We start from the raw sequence: 12,744 nt of genomic DNA, 5'->3' as shown, positions 1-12,744 counted from the left end.
CCGTCAACCTTTTGACCCTGTCGACCTAATGTCTGTCTAACATATGGTGTCTATCTATTGACTGTCTAACTAGACACTGTCTATCTTTTATACCACACCCAATGGAACCTACGCACAATCCCATCGCTGACCGCCGATGCCCATTGCAGTCATGTGATGTGCAGGTGCAGTACGGTGCAAACGCATGCGCAGTTTGCATCTGATCGCCCGCTGTGCGAAAACGCACAGCAGCGATAAGATCTGAATGACCCCCTGAATGTCATGTGGAGCTGCTATAATTCTGAGCTTGGAAAGAATGACTAACAACTGCTGTGATTACATCAACTAACTGCTAAAAACTATCATAGAGCTGTCAGCCAACATCAAGGATATATAACAATTGTTTTTACTCATTTATGTATTTATATTTATTATGTGTGTTATAATGTCTTTATGGCCATATAGTTGTATCAATAAATTGAATACATATTATCTGTTAATAGATGTGAAGTAATTTAATCCAAATAAGCAGCGCTACTTGATAAACGTAGTTTTTAAAGAGGGGTCTGCTCCACGTTATTGCACATTGAGCTCTTGCTGGCACAGGGGGTCATTCCGAGTTGATCGCTCGCTAGCAACTTTTTGCAGCGTTGCGATCAGGTTAAATCTTGGCAAAACTGCGCATGCGTATGCACCGCAATGCGCAGGCGCGTCGTACAGGTATAAAAAGCATCGGTGATGGGCAATGGATTTAATGAAGAATCAAATTGCACAGCCGATCACAAGGTGATTGACAGAAAGAGGGCGTTTGTGGGTGTCTACTGACCGTTTTCTGGGAGTGTTTGGAAAAACGCAGGTGTGTCCAAGCGTTTGCAGGGCGAGTGTCTAACGTCAATTCCGGGACTAAAAAGACTGCAGTGATCGCAGTGGCTGAGTAAGTCCAGAGCTACTCAGGAACTGCAAAAAACTTTTTTGTGCCGCACACTTGCAAAGTGAAAATACACTCCCCCATAGGAGGCGACTATCTGATCGCAGCACTGCAAAAAGTTGCTAGCGAGCGATCAACTCGGAATGACCCCCACAGACACAAGACGGCTACAGTGAGCTATAGGAGTATACTGGACGATACTGTGCATATTAAGGTGCTGCCAATAATGTTTGCTTATGTTGGAACACACTCAGTTTAATTTTCACAGTTGATACTTTTTAACTGACATTGGGGGACATTCCAAGTTGATCGTAGCTGTGCAAAATTTTGCACAGCTACGATCAACTTTCCTGACATGCAGGGGGACGCCCAGCACGGGGCTAGTCCGCCCCGCATGTCAGTCCGGTCCCCCTCGCAGAAGTGCAAAGGCATCGCACAGCGGTGATGCCTTGGCACTTCAGGAGTAACTCCCGGCCAGCACAGCTTTAGCTACACCTCGCTCCCTGGCCCGTAGCGGCTGCGTATGACGTCACACAGCCGCTGCGGCCCGCCCCATTCGGTCCGGCCACGCCTGCGTTGGCCGGACCGCGCCAACGAAATGGCAGCCAAATGCCGCTGTTTCGCCCCCTCTCGCCCATTGATCGCCTCTGCCTGTCAATCAGGCAGAGGCGATCGCTGTCCTGTTACGGCCTTCGGCCGTCCTGTATGCGCAGGCGCACAAAGGTGCCGGAACATGCGCAGCAGGGACCCGGTCGCTCTGCTGCGTGAAAACGCAGTGAGCGAACGGGTCGGAATGACCCCCTTTACTTGGTATCAAGCACAAACATGGACCATAGTATAAGATTACCATGCAGTTTATTTAGAGTAGCAAAAAATGGATGAAAAAGAACCATAAAAATATATATACTGTATATATAAACATAAAAATATGAAATGGTCATAAAAATAGTTCAGCCAGTACATCCATACCAAGTACAACGATTGAAAACACATGGGAGAGGATAGTAAACCCGCGGTTTCTCACCATATAGGTTACTGCAACACTGGTCTGCGATGTCACTGGATCTCTCTGACTCCTCACCAATGTGTTTCAACCATATGTGTGGTCTTTTTCAAGGTGGATGGTGGAGAATTACATATGTGGCCTTATATACCATCCAACATCCATACATATGGTTGAAACGCATTGGTGAGGAGTCGGAGAGATCCAGTGACATCTCAGACCAGTGTTGCTGCGGCTGTCAGCATTGGTTTTTCACTGGCTGACGGTCTCCTAAACACTCGGATCCCGACAGATATTATTTTAACTGCAGCCCTCACTGAGATACTGCAGATTTCATTCTCATTCTCACAAAGTAAATGTTCATTTGTTTTTAATTGTTTTTTATCTACACAAGTTAGAAAATGATTAGGATTTCTACCTTTACATTTTCTTTTCTTTGCATTTCCCAATGTATTGTTTCTTACACAGACATTGCATAATATAATTTACAGTCATATTAATGAATCAGTTGCACCGCGTGTTGGATGAAAAAAATGGCCTGTTGTTAAATTAAACATTTAGATGTACAAGCTTTAAAATTCTCATGTGGGAAAAATCCCTACTTTAAAGAAATAACAAAGGAGAGAAAAATGTATACAATGTTACACAAAGCCAATTTAATGTATGCTGCCAAATACCTTTTAAGAAAACATATTTTCATGTTTCACTATATAAACTTAAAAAAAAAAAGAACGACAGTGTTTAATTTATGCACGTTTAATATTATATTCCATTATATTCTAATCCAAATCTAGTCCAAAATCTTTCAGCAATTTAGGTCCATCTACTGTATTTTCTATTTTGGAACATAGAGACTGATTCAGAGATGTATGCACTGGATGGTTGATATACACTTCTGCTGTTTAGAGATCTGGACATCTGCAGATGCTGCACTCCACATGTGCAGTTCTCCTTCTCTGAGATCACTCACAGTGCCCCCAAGACAGTGCACCCTGTATCTCCAGAAAATGGGGGTTGTTGGCCCCATTTTCGGGGAGTGGATAGGCCTGTGTCTGGTTCTTCCGAAGCAGATTTACTGGCCTCGCAAGCATGCAGGATGTTGATCCAATGCTGCTTCTTCAGACACAGCACTCGGACCTGAGATGTTTGCAGGATGTGTCTTTTTTCTTCAGAAACCTCCTGCAGGCATTCGTATATTTTTACACAGCAGCTGCATTGAAAGATGCACCTGCTGTGCAAAAGCATCCATCTCTGTATCATCTACTGAATCTCTGGCTTAGTTTTGGATTCAATTTTCAAGTCAGGTTTATTAGCCACCGTTGTAAGTAAATGAGGTGTGTGCTTAGCTTTATCTTCACACCACCTACCGGGGGCGTAACTAGAACTTTGAAGGCCCCATAGCAACATTTAGAAAGGACTCCCTTTCTACAGAGAGGGGAGGTAGAGGGTGACAAATACACACATAGGGGTAGAGTTGGGGTACAGGGTGTCACACAGAGATAGGGGGTGTACACTGTGTCATACACATAGAGGTAAGGGGTACAGGGTGTTATACACACAGGGGTAGGGGGGTACAGGATGTCATACACCAAGGGGCATACAAGGTGTCAAACACACATGTGTAGAGTGGTACAGTGTGTAACACACTCACACACACACAGGGGTAATGGGTACAGGGTGTCACACAAAGGGGTAGGGGTTGTACATTGTGTCACACATTGGAGTGTAGGGGGGTACAGAGTGTCACACATACACAGGGGTAGGTGGTGTACCCTGTCATGCACACAGGGGTAGGAGGTACAGTGAGGGTACAAGGTGTCACATACATACAAGGGTAGAAGGGTACATTTTGTCACAAAATATCTGTGTGGGCAGTAACAGGCAGGGTAGGGTCTCCAGGCTATGCGTTATCTGTGTCCATGGCCTCTTGGTGATGCCCAGTGCCGAGCAATGTCCTGGTACTGCTAGCCCTGGCTCTCGGGCACATACTTATCCACCAGCTGTAGGAGCAGTACGCAGGTCTGGTTGGGAGAGCTGCCCATGTCCCCCTGGGACACTCGGCAGCACCTGCTCAGCTCCCAACTCATGCAAGGCCATCGTAAGTGTGCCAGCATTGGGTAGTCACCAGGTCACAAAGGAAGCCCCCACAACCTGGGCACAGCAGCTCCCGTCCAGTGGTGGGTCCCTCTGCGCCTCTTCAGGCCAATCCCCTGTTTGCTGCAGCAGACACTCCCCCAGCCCCTCCAGCTACAGCCGCCAAGCAGAGTCCAGGGCTTCCTTCAGCATCACTATCCCTCACTTCCTATTTGCTGCCGCACTGAGCATAGTGCCGGGAGGCAGTGCAGCTCGGGGAGGCCTGTAGTGTGGACGGCCAGACCTGCCCATCTGGCCATTGGGAACCAGATGGCCAGTCATGCCCAAGTCTTGCTCCTGTATGGCACCAGAGAAGGGCTGTTTCTATTTGGGGACTTGCAGTGTGGCTGGGTATAGGGAATTTTGGCCCTGGAGCCAACCCGGGCCCTATAGCAGCTGCATCTCCTGCACCCACGGTAGTTACGGCACTGCCACCTGCATTAACACCACCTATGTTGCTGTTTGGATCAGTTACATCTATTATATGCCTGCATTGTGTACCCGTTGTACATAACAGTATTAACCCTGTGTCATCCTGCAACCTCTTCTGTCTGGTTAATAAACCTAAGACCTGCTTAAGCTATTCATCATGTGGACTGACCTCCATCACACACAGCTGGGACCGAGAGCCGGCCCTAACCAATATGATGCCCTAGGCAAGATTTTGGCTGGTGCCCCATAGCACCACCGCTGGTTCCACCTCTGACCTTGCACCTCTTTCCCAGCACCATCACCCCTAACCCATAGCAGTCCTTATTTTGGTGTTTGTACCCCCTATATTTTAAAGGAACAGTTCGCACATTTGGCGCACAGCCCAAAAAGGGGTGTGTTTTTGCTGACAAGGGGCATGGCCACACAATAGTAACCCCAATTCCAATTATGCCACACATTACTGCAACTTTATTCATATTTGATCATGCGATACTGTCCATAATTCATATTACATCCCACAGTAGTATCACTTTACCTTATAAATGTTACTACTCACAGCAGAGACCCTTATTCACATTACATCACACTGAATTGCTCCTTATTCACATTACACCACACCCTATTGCTCTTTATTCACATTAGACGACACAATAGTGCCCTTTCTATACGCAACGCCACATAGTAGAGCATCTTATACACATAATGCCACACATTAGTAATGCATTTATACACATAATTCCACACAGTAATGCCCCTTACACATATGAGACACATTATTAATGTCCTTAGAAACATAATGCACCTTACACATTATGACAACCTTTATTAATGTCCTTATACACATAATGTCCCTTATACATATGCCGCACATTATTAATGCCCTTATACACATAATGACACACATAGTGCCCCTTACACATATGATGCACATTATTAATGCATTTTTACATGACACACATAATGCTCCTTACACATACTGTATTCCGAACACTACTGCACAACCACCCCACTCACATGCACACAGCACTCACACTGCTACTAACACTGTGACCACTGCTTGGATACAGATGTGTCCTCATAAATCTTGCTAATGTCGGTCTCCTTTTTTTAATGAAAATGCATCTTATTTGCATTGCTATGTGGTTAGGATGCACAAACAGCTTCTGCTGATTAAAATGATATGCAGCATGCCTATATACTGTGTGAGACTGTGACTGTATCGGCATTTGAAATGCTACACACAGAATATAGGCATGCAATATAGGCATGCCGCATATAATTTTAATCAGCAGAAGCTGCTGATGCCCCTAGGCATATCAAATGCCCTAGGCAATTGCCTAGTTTGCCTATGCCTATGGCCGGCTCTGCTGGGACCTATATCAACACCTATAGCAGTGGTTATCAAACTTTTTTGAATCATGGTGCCCTAGAGCAGGGGTGGGGAACCTCCGGCCCGCGGGCCATATAAGGCCCGCGAAGCCGTTTGGTCCGGCTCACCAGCTTGTGTCAGTGAGACACGCTGCCGCTCAGTCCGGCGGCAGCGTGTCTCAGCTGTCAGAACAGGGAGGAGAGCGCGGCTGTCGGGTGGGAGCGGCGGCGTGTATGACTTGAAACCAGCCGCCGGTTCGTGAGCCAATCAGAGCTCGCGGACCGGCAGCCAATCAGAAGCCGCGGCTGCCGGTCCACGAGCTCTGATTGGCTCTCGAACCGGCGGCTGGTTTCAAGTCCTACATGCCGCCGCCGCCCAACATAGCCGCGCTGTCCTCCGTGTCCCGCCGAAAGCAGCACGGTAAGCAGCACGGAGGGGGGGCAGGGAAGGGCATCTGTATACCTGGCACTGGGGGGGCCATCTGTATACCTGGCACTGTGGGGGGCATCTGTATACCTGGCACTGTGGGGAGCATCTGTATACCTGGCACTGTGGGGACATCTGTATACCTGGCACTATGAGGCGCATCTGTATACCTGGCACTGTGGGGGCATCTGTATACCTGGCACTGTGAGGGGCATTTGTATACCTGGCACTGTGGGGGCATCTGTATACCTGGCACTGTGGAGACATCTGTATACCTGGCACTGTGGGGACATCTGTATACCTGGCACTGTGGGGTCATCTGTATACCTGGCACTGTGGGGACATCTGTATACCTGGCACTGTGAGGGACATTTGTATACCTGGCACTGTGGGGGCATCTGTATACCTCGCACTGTGGGGGCATCTGTATACCTGGCACTGTGGGGGCATCTGTATACCTGGCACTGTGAGGGGCATTTGTATACCTGGCACTGTGGGGACATCTGTATACCTGGCACTGTGAGGGGCATTTGTATACCTGGCACTGTGGGGGCATCTGTATACCTGGCACTGTGAGGGGCATTTGTATACCTGGCACTGTGGGGACATCTGTATACCTGGCACTGTGAGGGGCATTTGTATACCTGGCACTGTGGGGGCATCTGTATACCTGGCACTGTGGGGACATCTGTATACCTGGCACTGTGGGGGCATCTGTATACCTGGCACTGTGGAGACATCTGTATACCTGGCACTGTGAGGGGCATTTGTATACCTGGCACTGTGGGGGCATCTGTATACCTGGCACTGTGGGGGCAATTGTGGATCTGGCACCGCACTATTGGGGGCATATGTGTATCACATCCCATTTTAACTGGCCACACCCATTTTTTGGCGCGCACGCCTCCGGCGAGCACACACAGTACCTCTAAGGGGCAGACCTACTAGGGGGCAGGGTAATTTTTTAAGTTGAGAATTTTTGTATGGCCCCCGAAGGATTTTATAAATATCCAAATGGCCCTCGGTAGAAAAAAGGTTCCCCACCCCTGCCCTAGAGTATCAGAATTGTTTTAACGGCACCCCTCGGCCAAAGGTGTCTTATTGACAAATTTAGAATAAAATATTAAATAAAGTCAATTATGTTTATATGTCAACCTTAGGTTCAATTATGTGGTGAGGTACAAGATTTGCTTCTGTTTGTCCATATATTTTATGATTGGCAGCCACAAGCACTAGTTTTGTCTATTACTGTACATTGATAATAAATAGTTTGAATTGGTCCTGGACCACCAATCTGAGGCACCCCTGCAAGTGTCCCGTGGCACCCCAGGGTGCCACAGCACACAGTTTGAGAACCGCTGATCAAGAGAATCTGTCAACAATAATACGTAACTGGTAGTACTGCCTTACAGTAAAGAAAACTTCAGGAGTAATGGGAGAATATAAACTCTTACACTATTGATTTTATCATTTCAGTAGAAAAAGAGGCAGGAAGGCTAAATCTATACAAATAAGTTCTTAAGTATGCGTTATATCAAAGTTATTTATATTAAATAAACAGTTTTACAAACGTAATTAATAAATATTTTATTACTAGTGGAAGAACTTTCAAATGTTCTTTTTCCAACAAACCCTTATAAAGTTTATGGAATAAAAGACTGCATTTAGTTTCATGGCACTTCCAATCATTAAATGAAAATAAACTGTATAAATAATACCAAACACATTAATAAATACTATATATGTGCATGAACAGTGTCGTGTTTTGGTTTTTGGTTTTGGTTCTAATTTCATTCTTATGTCTTGGTTTTAATTTGCAAAGTGCTTTGGTCCGGTACAGTTTTCCATTATGTTTAAAATTGATTAAAAGATCAATAATCATTGATAAAAAGCAATAAAACCAACTTAAATCTTGTAATTTTTGCAATCCAAAACGTGAACTTCAGGTTTAAAATTCAGGTGAAAATCCAAACTGGGAATTGGTTTGGAGCAGATCGGATCTTCTCAGTAGATTCAGATTTGGGATTTGGCTTGTTTCGGATCCACAAATTTCATGTGGATTTGTATCTTTGGAGAACTAAAACGGACATCTTTAATAAATATAAATGTACCTGACGCATTTCTACACCTCATCACAATGTTTTCTTCCACAACATCGGGTTCTTTGTTAAGTATTACATGCTATTAAAATGGGAAAAGTAATAATATATTCCAATACTCAAACAGTTTGAGAATTCCCTATAGTCTTCATTATAAATGTGTTACTTTGCTGCTATATTTTTCTGTCATCATATATTGGTCATTTCTTTGACTGGTAACTTTCTCCATCTATGTCCCATCTGCTCTCTTTACCACAGCAAGCGTAGAGGAAAATTTCACAGCTCTTCAGCATAAGCTGCAGAATACAATTACACATTAATCATATATATATATATATATATATATAAAAAAATTATTAGCATCTTTTGCAATACATTGTAATAACAGTTTCTCTAAAGTTCAGCTTCTCTTAAGGTCAGATTACGCTAATCAAGGATGTGAAAGTCAATATTTTTTGCACATATTGATTCATATACAAAAAGAAATAATTTGTGTACTGACGATAATAAATTATTATATCTTCCAGGCTAGCCATGTGTAAGAAGAGAAAAGAAATACTGGTACATTCTTGGCGTCAAGAATCCTGCACATAATGAATGTCTCCATGGGAAGAAGACTAGACAGGGTCAGAATGAGCACCATCTAATGTCACAAAATTCTTTTACATCTTCAATGAGAAAAATGAATTTTACAAACTGCACAGCAGAAACAATTGCAAACAAATCTAAGACGGTAACCGAAAAAATGTTGATTTCCTTAACATTGGCTGTTATCACTACTTTGACAACACTGTTAAATTCAGCTGTCATTATTGCAATTTGCACAACTAAGAAGTTACACCAACCTGCAAACTATTTAATATGCTCTTTGGCAGTTACTGATTTTCTTGTTGCCATTTTAGTTATGCCTTTAAGCATTGCCTACATAGTTATGGACACTTGGGCCCTCGGTTATGTGATATGTGAAATATGGCTTAGTATTGACATGACCTGCTGTACTTGTTCAATCCTTCACTTATGTGTCATTGCACTTGATCGATATTGGGCAATTACTGATGCTATTGAATATGCCAGGAAAAGAACAGTTAAGCGAGCCGGAATGATGATCCTAATTGTATGGACTATTTCTATTTTCATTTCCATTCCCCCGTTGTTCTGGAGAAATCATCATAACATAAGCAGTCCAAGTAGGTGTATAATCCAACATGACCATGTTATCTACACAATATACTCTACATTTGGCGCATTTTATATCCCTTTGACGTTAATACTTATTTTGTACTATAGAATATACCATGCTGCAAAGAGCCTTTACCAAAAAAGAGGATCAAGTCGACACTTGAGCAACAGGAGCAATGACAGCCAAAATTCATTTACCCACTGCAAACTTACTCAGACGTTCTGTGTGTCTGAATTCTCCACCTCAGATCCCACAATGGAATTTGAGAAGATCAATGCTTGTGTGAGAACCCCAACATTAGACAATGACTTTGACTTTGCTGGTGATCGTCAACAACAGATATCTAGTACAAGAGAGAGGAAGGCAGCCCGCATATTAGGACTTATTTTGGGGGCTTTTATGATAAGTTGGTTGCCTTTTTTCATCAAGGAACTTGCTGTTGGACTCCAGCTCTGCACTGTGTCCCCAGAAGTGGCAGATTTCTTAACGTGGTTGGGTTATGTGAATTCGCTAATTAATCCACTTCTTTACACTAGTTTCAATGATGACTTTAAGATAGCCTTTAAAAAACTAATCAGATGCAAAGAGCACTCATAAAGTATCCATGCACAAGATCTGATTGTCTTGTAAGCCTTAAAGGTAAAAACAGACCACGTGATAAGATTGTCTTTTTGAATCATGGGAACTGGTAACTAAAACAAAACAAAAACTTTCTTTTGGCTTGGTGTTTTTGTTCTGTCCTGTCATGTAATGCAGTCTTCTACCTGTTTTTAAATAATAAAATTAAAAAATGAATTTTATAATTAAAATTCAATTTTAAGTATTAATATAAATAGATTAATACTGTTAGCAATTTTGGATGTGTGATTTCCTTTCTTCATTTTTATTTCCTTTCTATGAGTACTTCATGTTTAAGTATAAAAATAATTACTTTGAGTATAAACAAATTCATTTCACTCTATTATGAAGTGTTAATTTACTTAATGTGTTCTTTTTCTTTCTTTTTTATTAATGCAAGGCCAAGTCAAAGAGGGTGCTCTTCATTGGATCATTCTAAAGTGCTGTGATGTCTTAATTTTGTGTTTAAAAGTCATCCTTACTGAGCAAAATATTTAGATGAGATGACTCAGGAAAATACTGTATGTTGGGCATAAAGTTGGCAAATAAAACTGCATAATGATAAAACAATGAAATTGCTTTATCGCTGTAAAGCAGCATGGACCTGTATAATAGATATATACAAAAAGCATGCGCTGCTGTGATATTTCATGAAATTGCAAGTGCAAAAATATGCAAAGGTCAGCTTGATCATTCCTCTAGTGCAGTGGTTCTCAAACTCGGTCCTCAGGACCCCACACAGTGCATGTTTTGCAGGTATCCCAACATGTGCACAGGTGTAGTAATGAATCACTGACACATTTTAAAAGGTCCACAGGTGGAGCTAATTATTTCACTTGTGATTTTGTGAGGAGACCTGCAAAACATGCACCGTGTGGGGTCCTGAGGACCGAGTTTGAGAACCTGTGCTCTAGTGCATAGGTTCTCAAACTCGGTCCTCAGGACCCCACACAGTGCATGTTTTGCATGTCTCCTCAAAGAATCGCAAGTGAAATAATTAGCTCCACCTGTGAACCTTTTACAATGTAATTAATACACCTGTGCACCTGCTGGGTTACCTACAAAACATGCACTGTGTGGGGTCCTGAGGACCGAGTTTGAGAACTTGTGCTCTAGTGTATGTCTTTGCAATGGACTGACCACTTTAATTATCTGAGCAGTGCTATACTGCACTGGTGGATCCAATCATTCCATCTATGCACCATCAGACACAATATCGGCTCCTTGAGCAGTACCTGGCCCAAAGGGTGTTCTAACAGAGGAGCGGGCAGGTGTGCAGACTCCGGGTGGGCTCCCTCCTCTTCACGGAGCAGTAGACTCTGGCATTGTGCCAGATTCTACTGCGCATGCGCAGGTCTCCTGAAACATGGTTCCTGCCATGTTCAGGAGACTAAATCCCTACTGCACATGCGCGGTAGCCATTTTGCTGGTGATTTATTACTGTGGCTGCAGCCCTGACGCAGGACTCCAGAAAGGTAAGTAATAAAATATTGGTGCTGTGTGTGCGGTGTGGGCCCCAAGGGACCTAGGAGCCTGTGTACACCGCACACATTGCACCCCTTATAAAAACTCCAATGTCCTGTCCATATATTATTAAACAGACTTTCTCTTATGGTGTTTGGTGAGTCATTTTACTGATGATGACTGAATTACTTTTAAAGTCATTTGATGATCTTTCAAACAGTCCAGTATCTTATTTGGTAAGGACAACAGATTTTACCTTAGAAACTACAAACTTATTTATATATAATCATGTAGGTTAAAAGAGCATTTTAAGACATTATATAACAGACAGATTTCGCTAAAATGCTGATAAAATGTGCCTCATATAGAAAAATTCATATTATGCCAAATTTGAACCTGTAGAAATCTCTCCCTAAAGTTTAGATATTTTGGGCTGTATACAGTACTGTATATTATTTTTAAATAATGACACTTGGAAACTTTTCTTTAGAATTGCTTAGAATTATTTCAAGCTGGATTCTTTTAGGATTTTTGTGTCATAAAAAATATGTTATTTAAATATTACTACTAGGTCAAGAGTCAGAAATACATCCTTGAATGACAACTTACAGTATATTTGACAACACTGTTTATTTTGTTTGACATCATTTTTCTATGACCAAGCTAAGGAGAGAGGATGCAGATCTGAATGTGAAAAAAATAAATTTGACATCTTTTTTTTTTTTTCAAATTATTTTCATGGAATTTTATTTTCAATTCAAATTTGGTTTCTATGATCATGGGGCACTGTGATACATTGGTGGTCATTCCGAGTTGATCGCTCGTTATTTTTTTTTTCGCAACGGAGCGATTAGTCGCTAATGCGCATGCGCAATGTCCGCAGTGCGACTGCGCCAAGTAAATTTGCTATTAAGTTTGGTATTTTACTCACAACATTACGAGGTTTTTTCTTCGTTCTGGTGATCGTAGTGTGATTGACAGGAAGTGGGTGTTTCTGGGCGGAAACTGGCCGTTTTATGGGAGTGTGCGAAAAAACGCTGCCGTTTCTGGGAAAAATGAAGGAGTGGCTGGAGAAACGGGGGAGTGTCTGGGCGAACGCTGGGTGTGTTTGTG

General features: G+C 43.0%; 1 protein-coding gene across 6 annotated transcripts in view; it reads left to right on the top strand.

Moving 5' to 3' along the window:
• HTR1E (5-hydroxytryptamine receptor 1E) overlaps positions 1 to 10,363 on the top strand; it is a 417,773-nt gene extending 407,410 nt beyond the window's left edge. For all 6 annotated transcript variants that reach the window (XM_063916946.1, XM_063916951.1, XM_063916945.1 and 3 more), the window contains one exon: positions 8,897 to 10,363. In XM_063916946.1, coding sequence (XP_063773016.1) covers positions 9,016 to 10,146 — 1,131 coding nt within the window. In that variant the 5' untranslated portion in view covers positions 8,897 to 9,015 and the 3' untranslated portion in view covers positions 10,147 to 10,363. The remainder of the gene's footprint in view (positions 1 to 8,896) is intronic.
• Positions 10,364 to 12,744: the final 2,381 nt, after the last annotated feature.

The sequence above is a fragment of the Pseudophryne corroboree genome, chromosome 4 (genome assembly GCF_028390025.1).
Source record: "Pseudophryne corroboree isolate aPseCor3 chromosome 4, aPseCor3.hap2, whole genome shotgun sequence".
Taxonomy (NCBI): Eukaryota; Metazoa; Chordata; class Amphibia; order Anura; family Myobatrachidae; genus Pseudophryne; species Pseudophryne corroboree.
The sequence above is the reverse complement of the archived record's forward strand: the minus strand, read 5'-3'. Positions and strand labels throughout refer to the sequence as shown.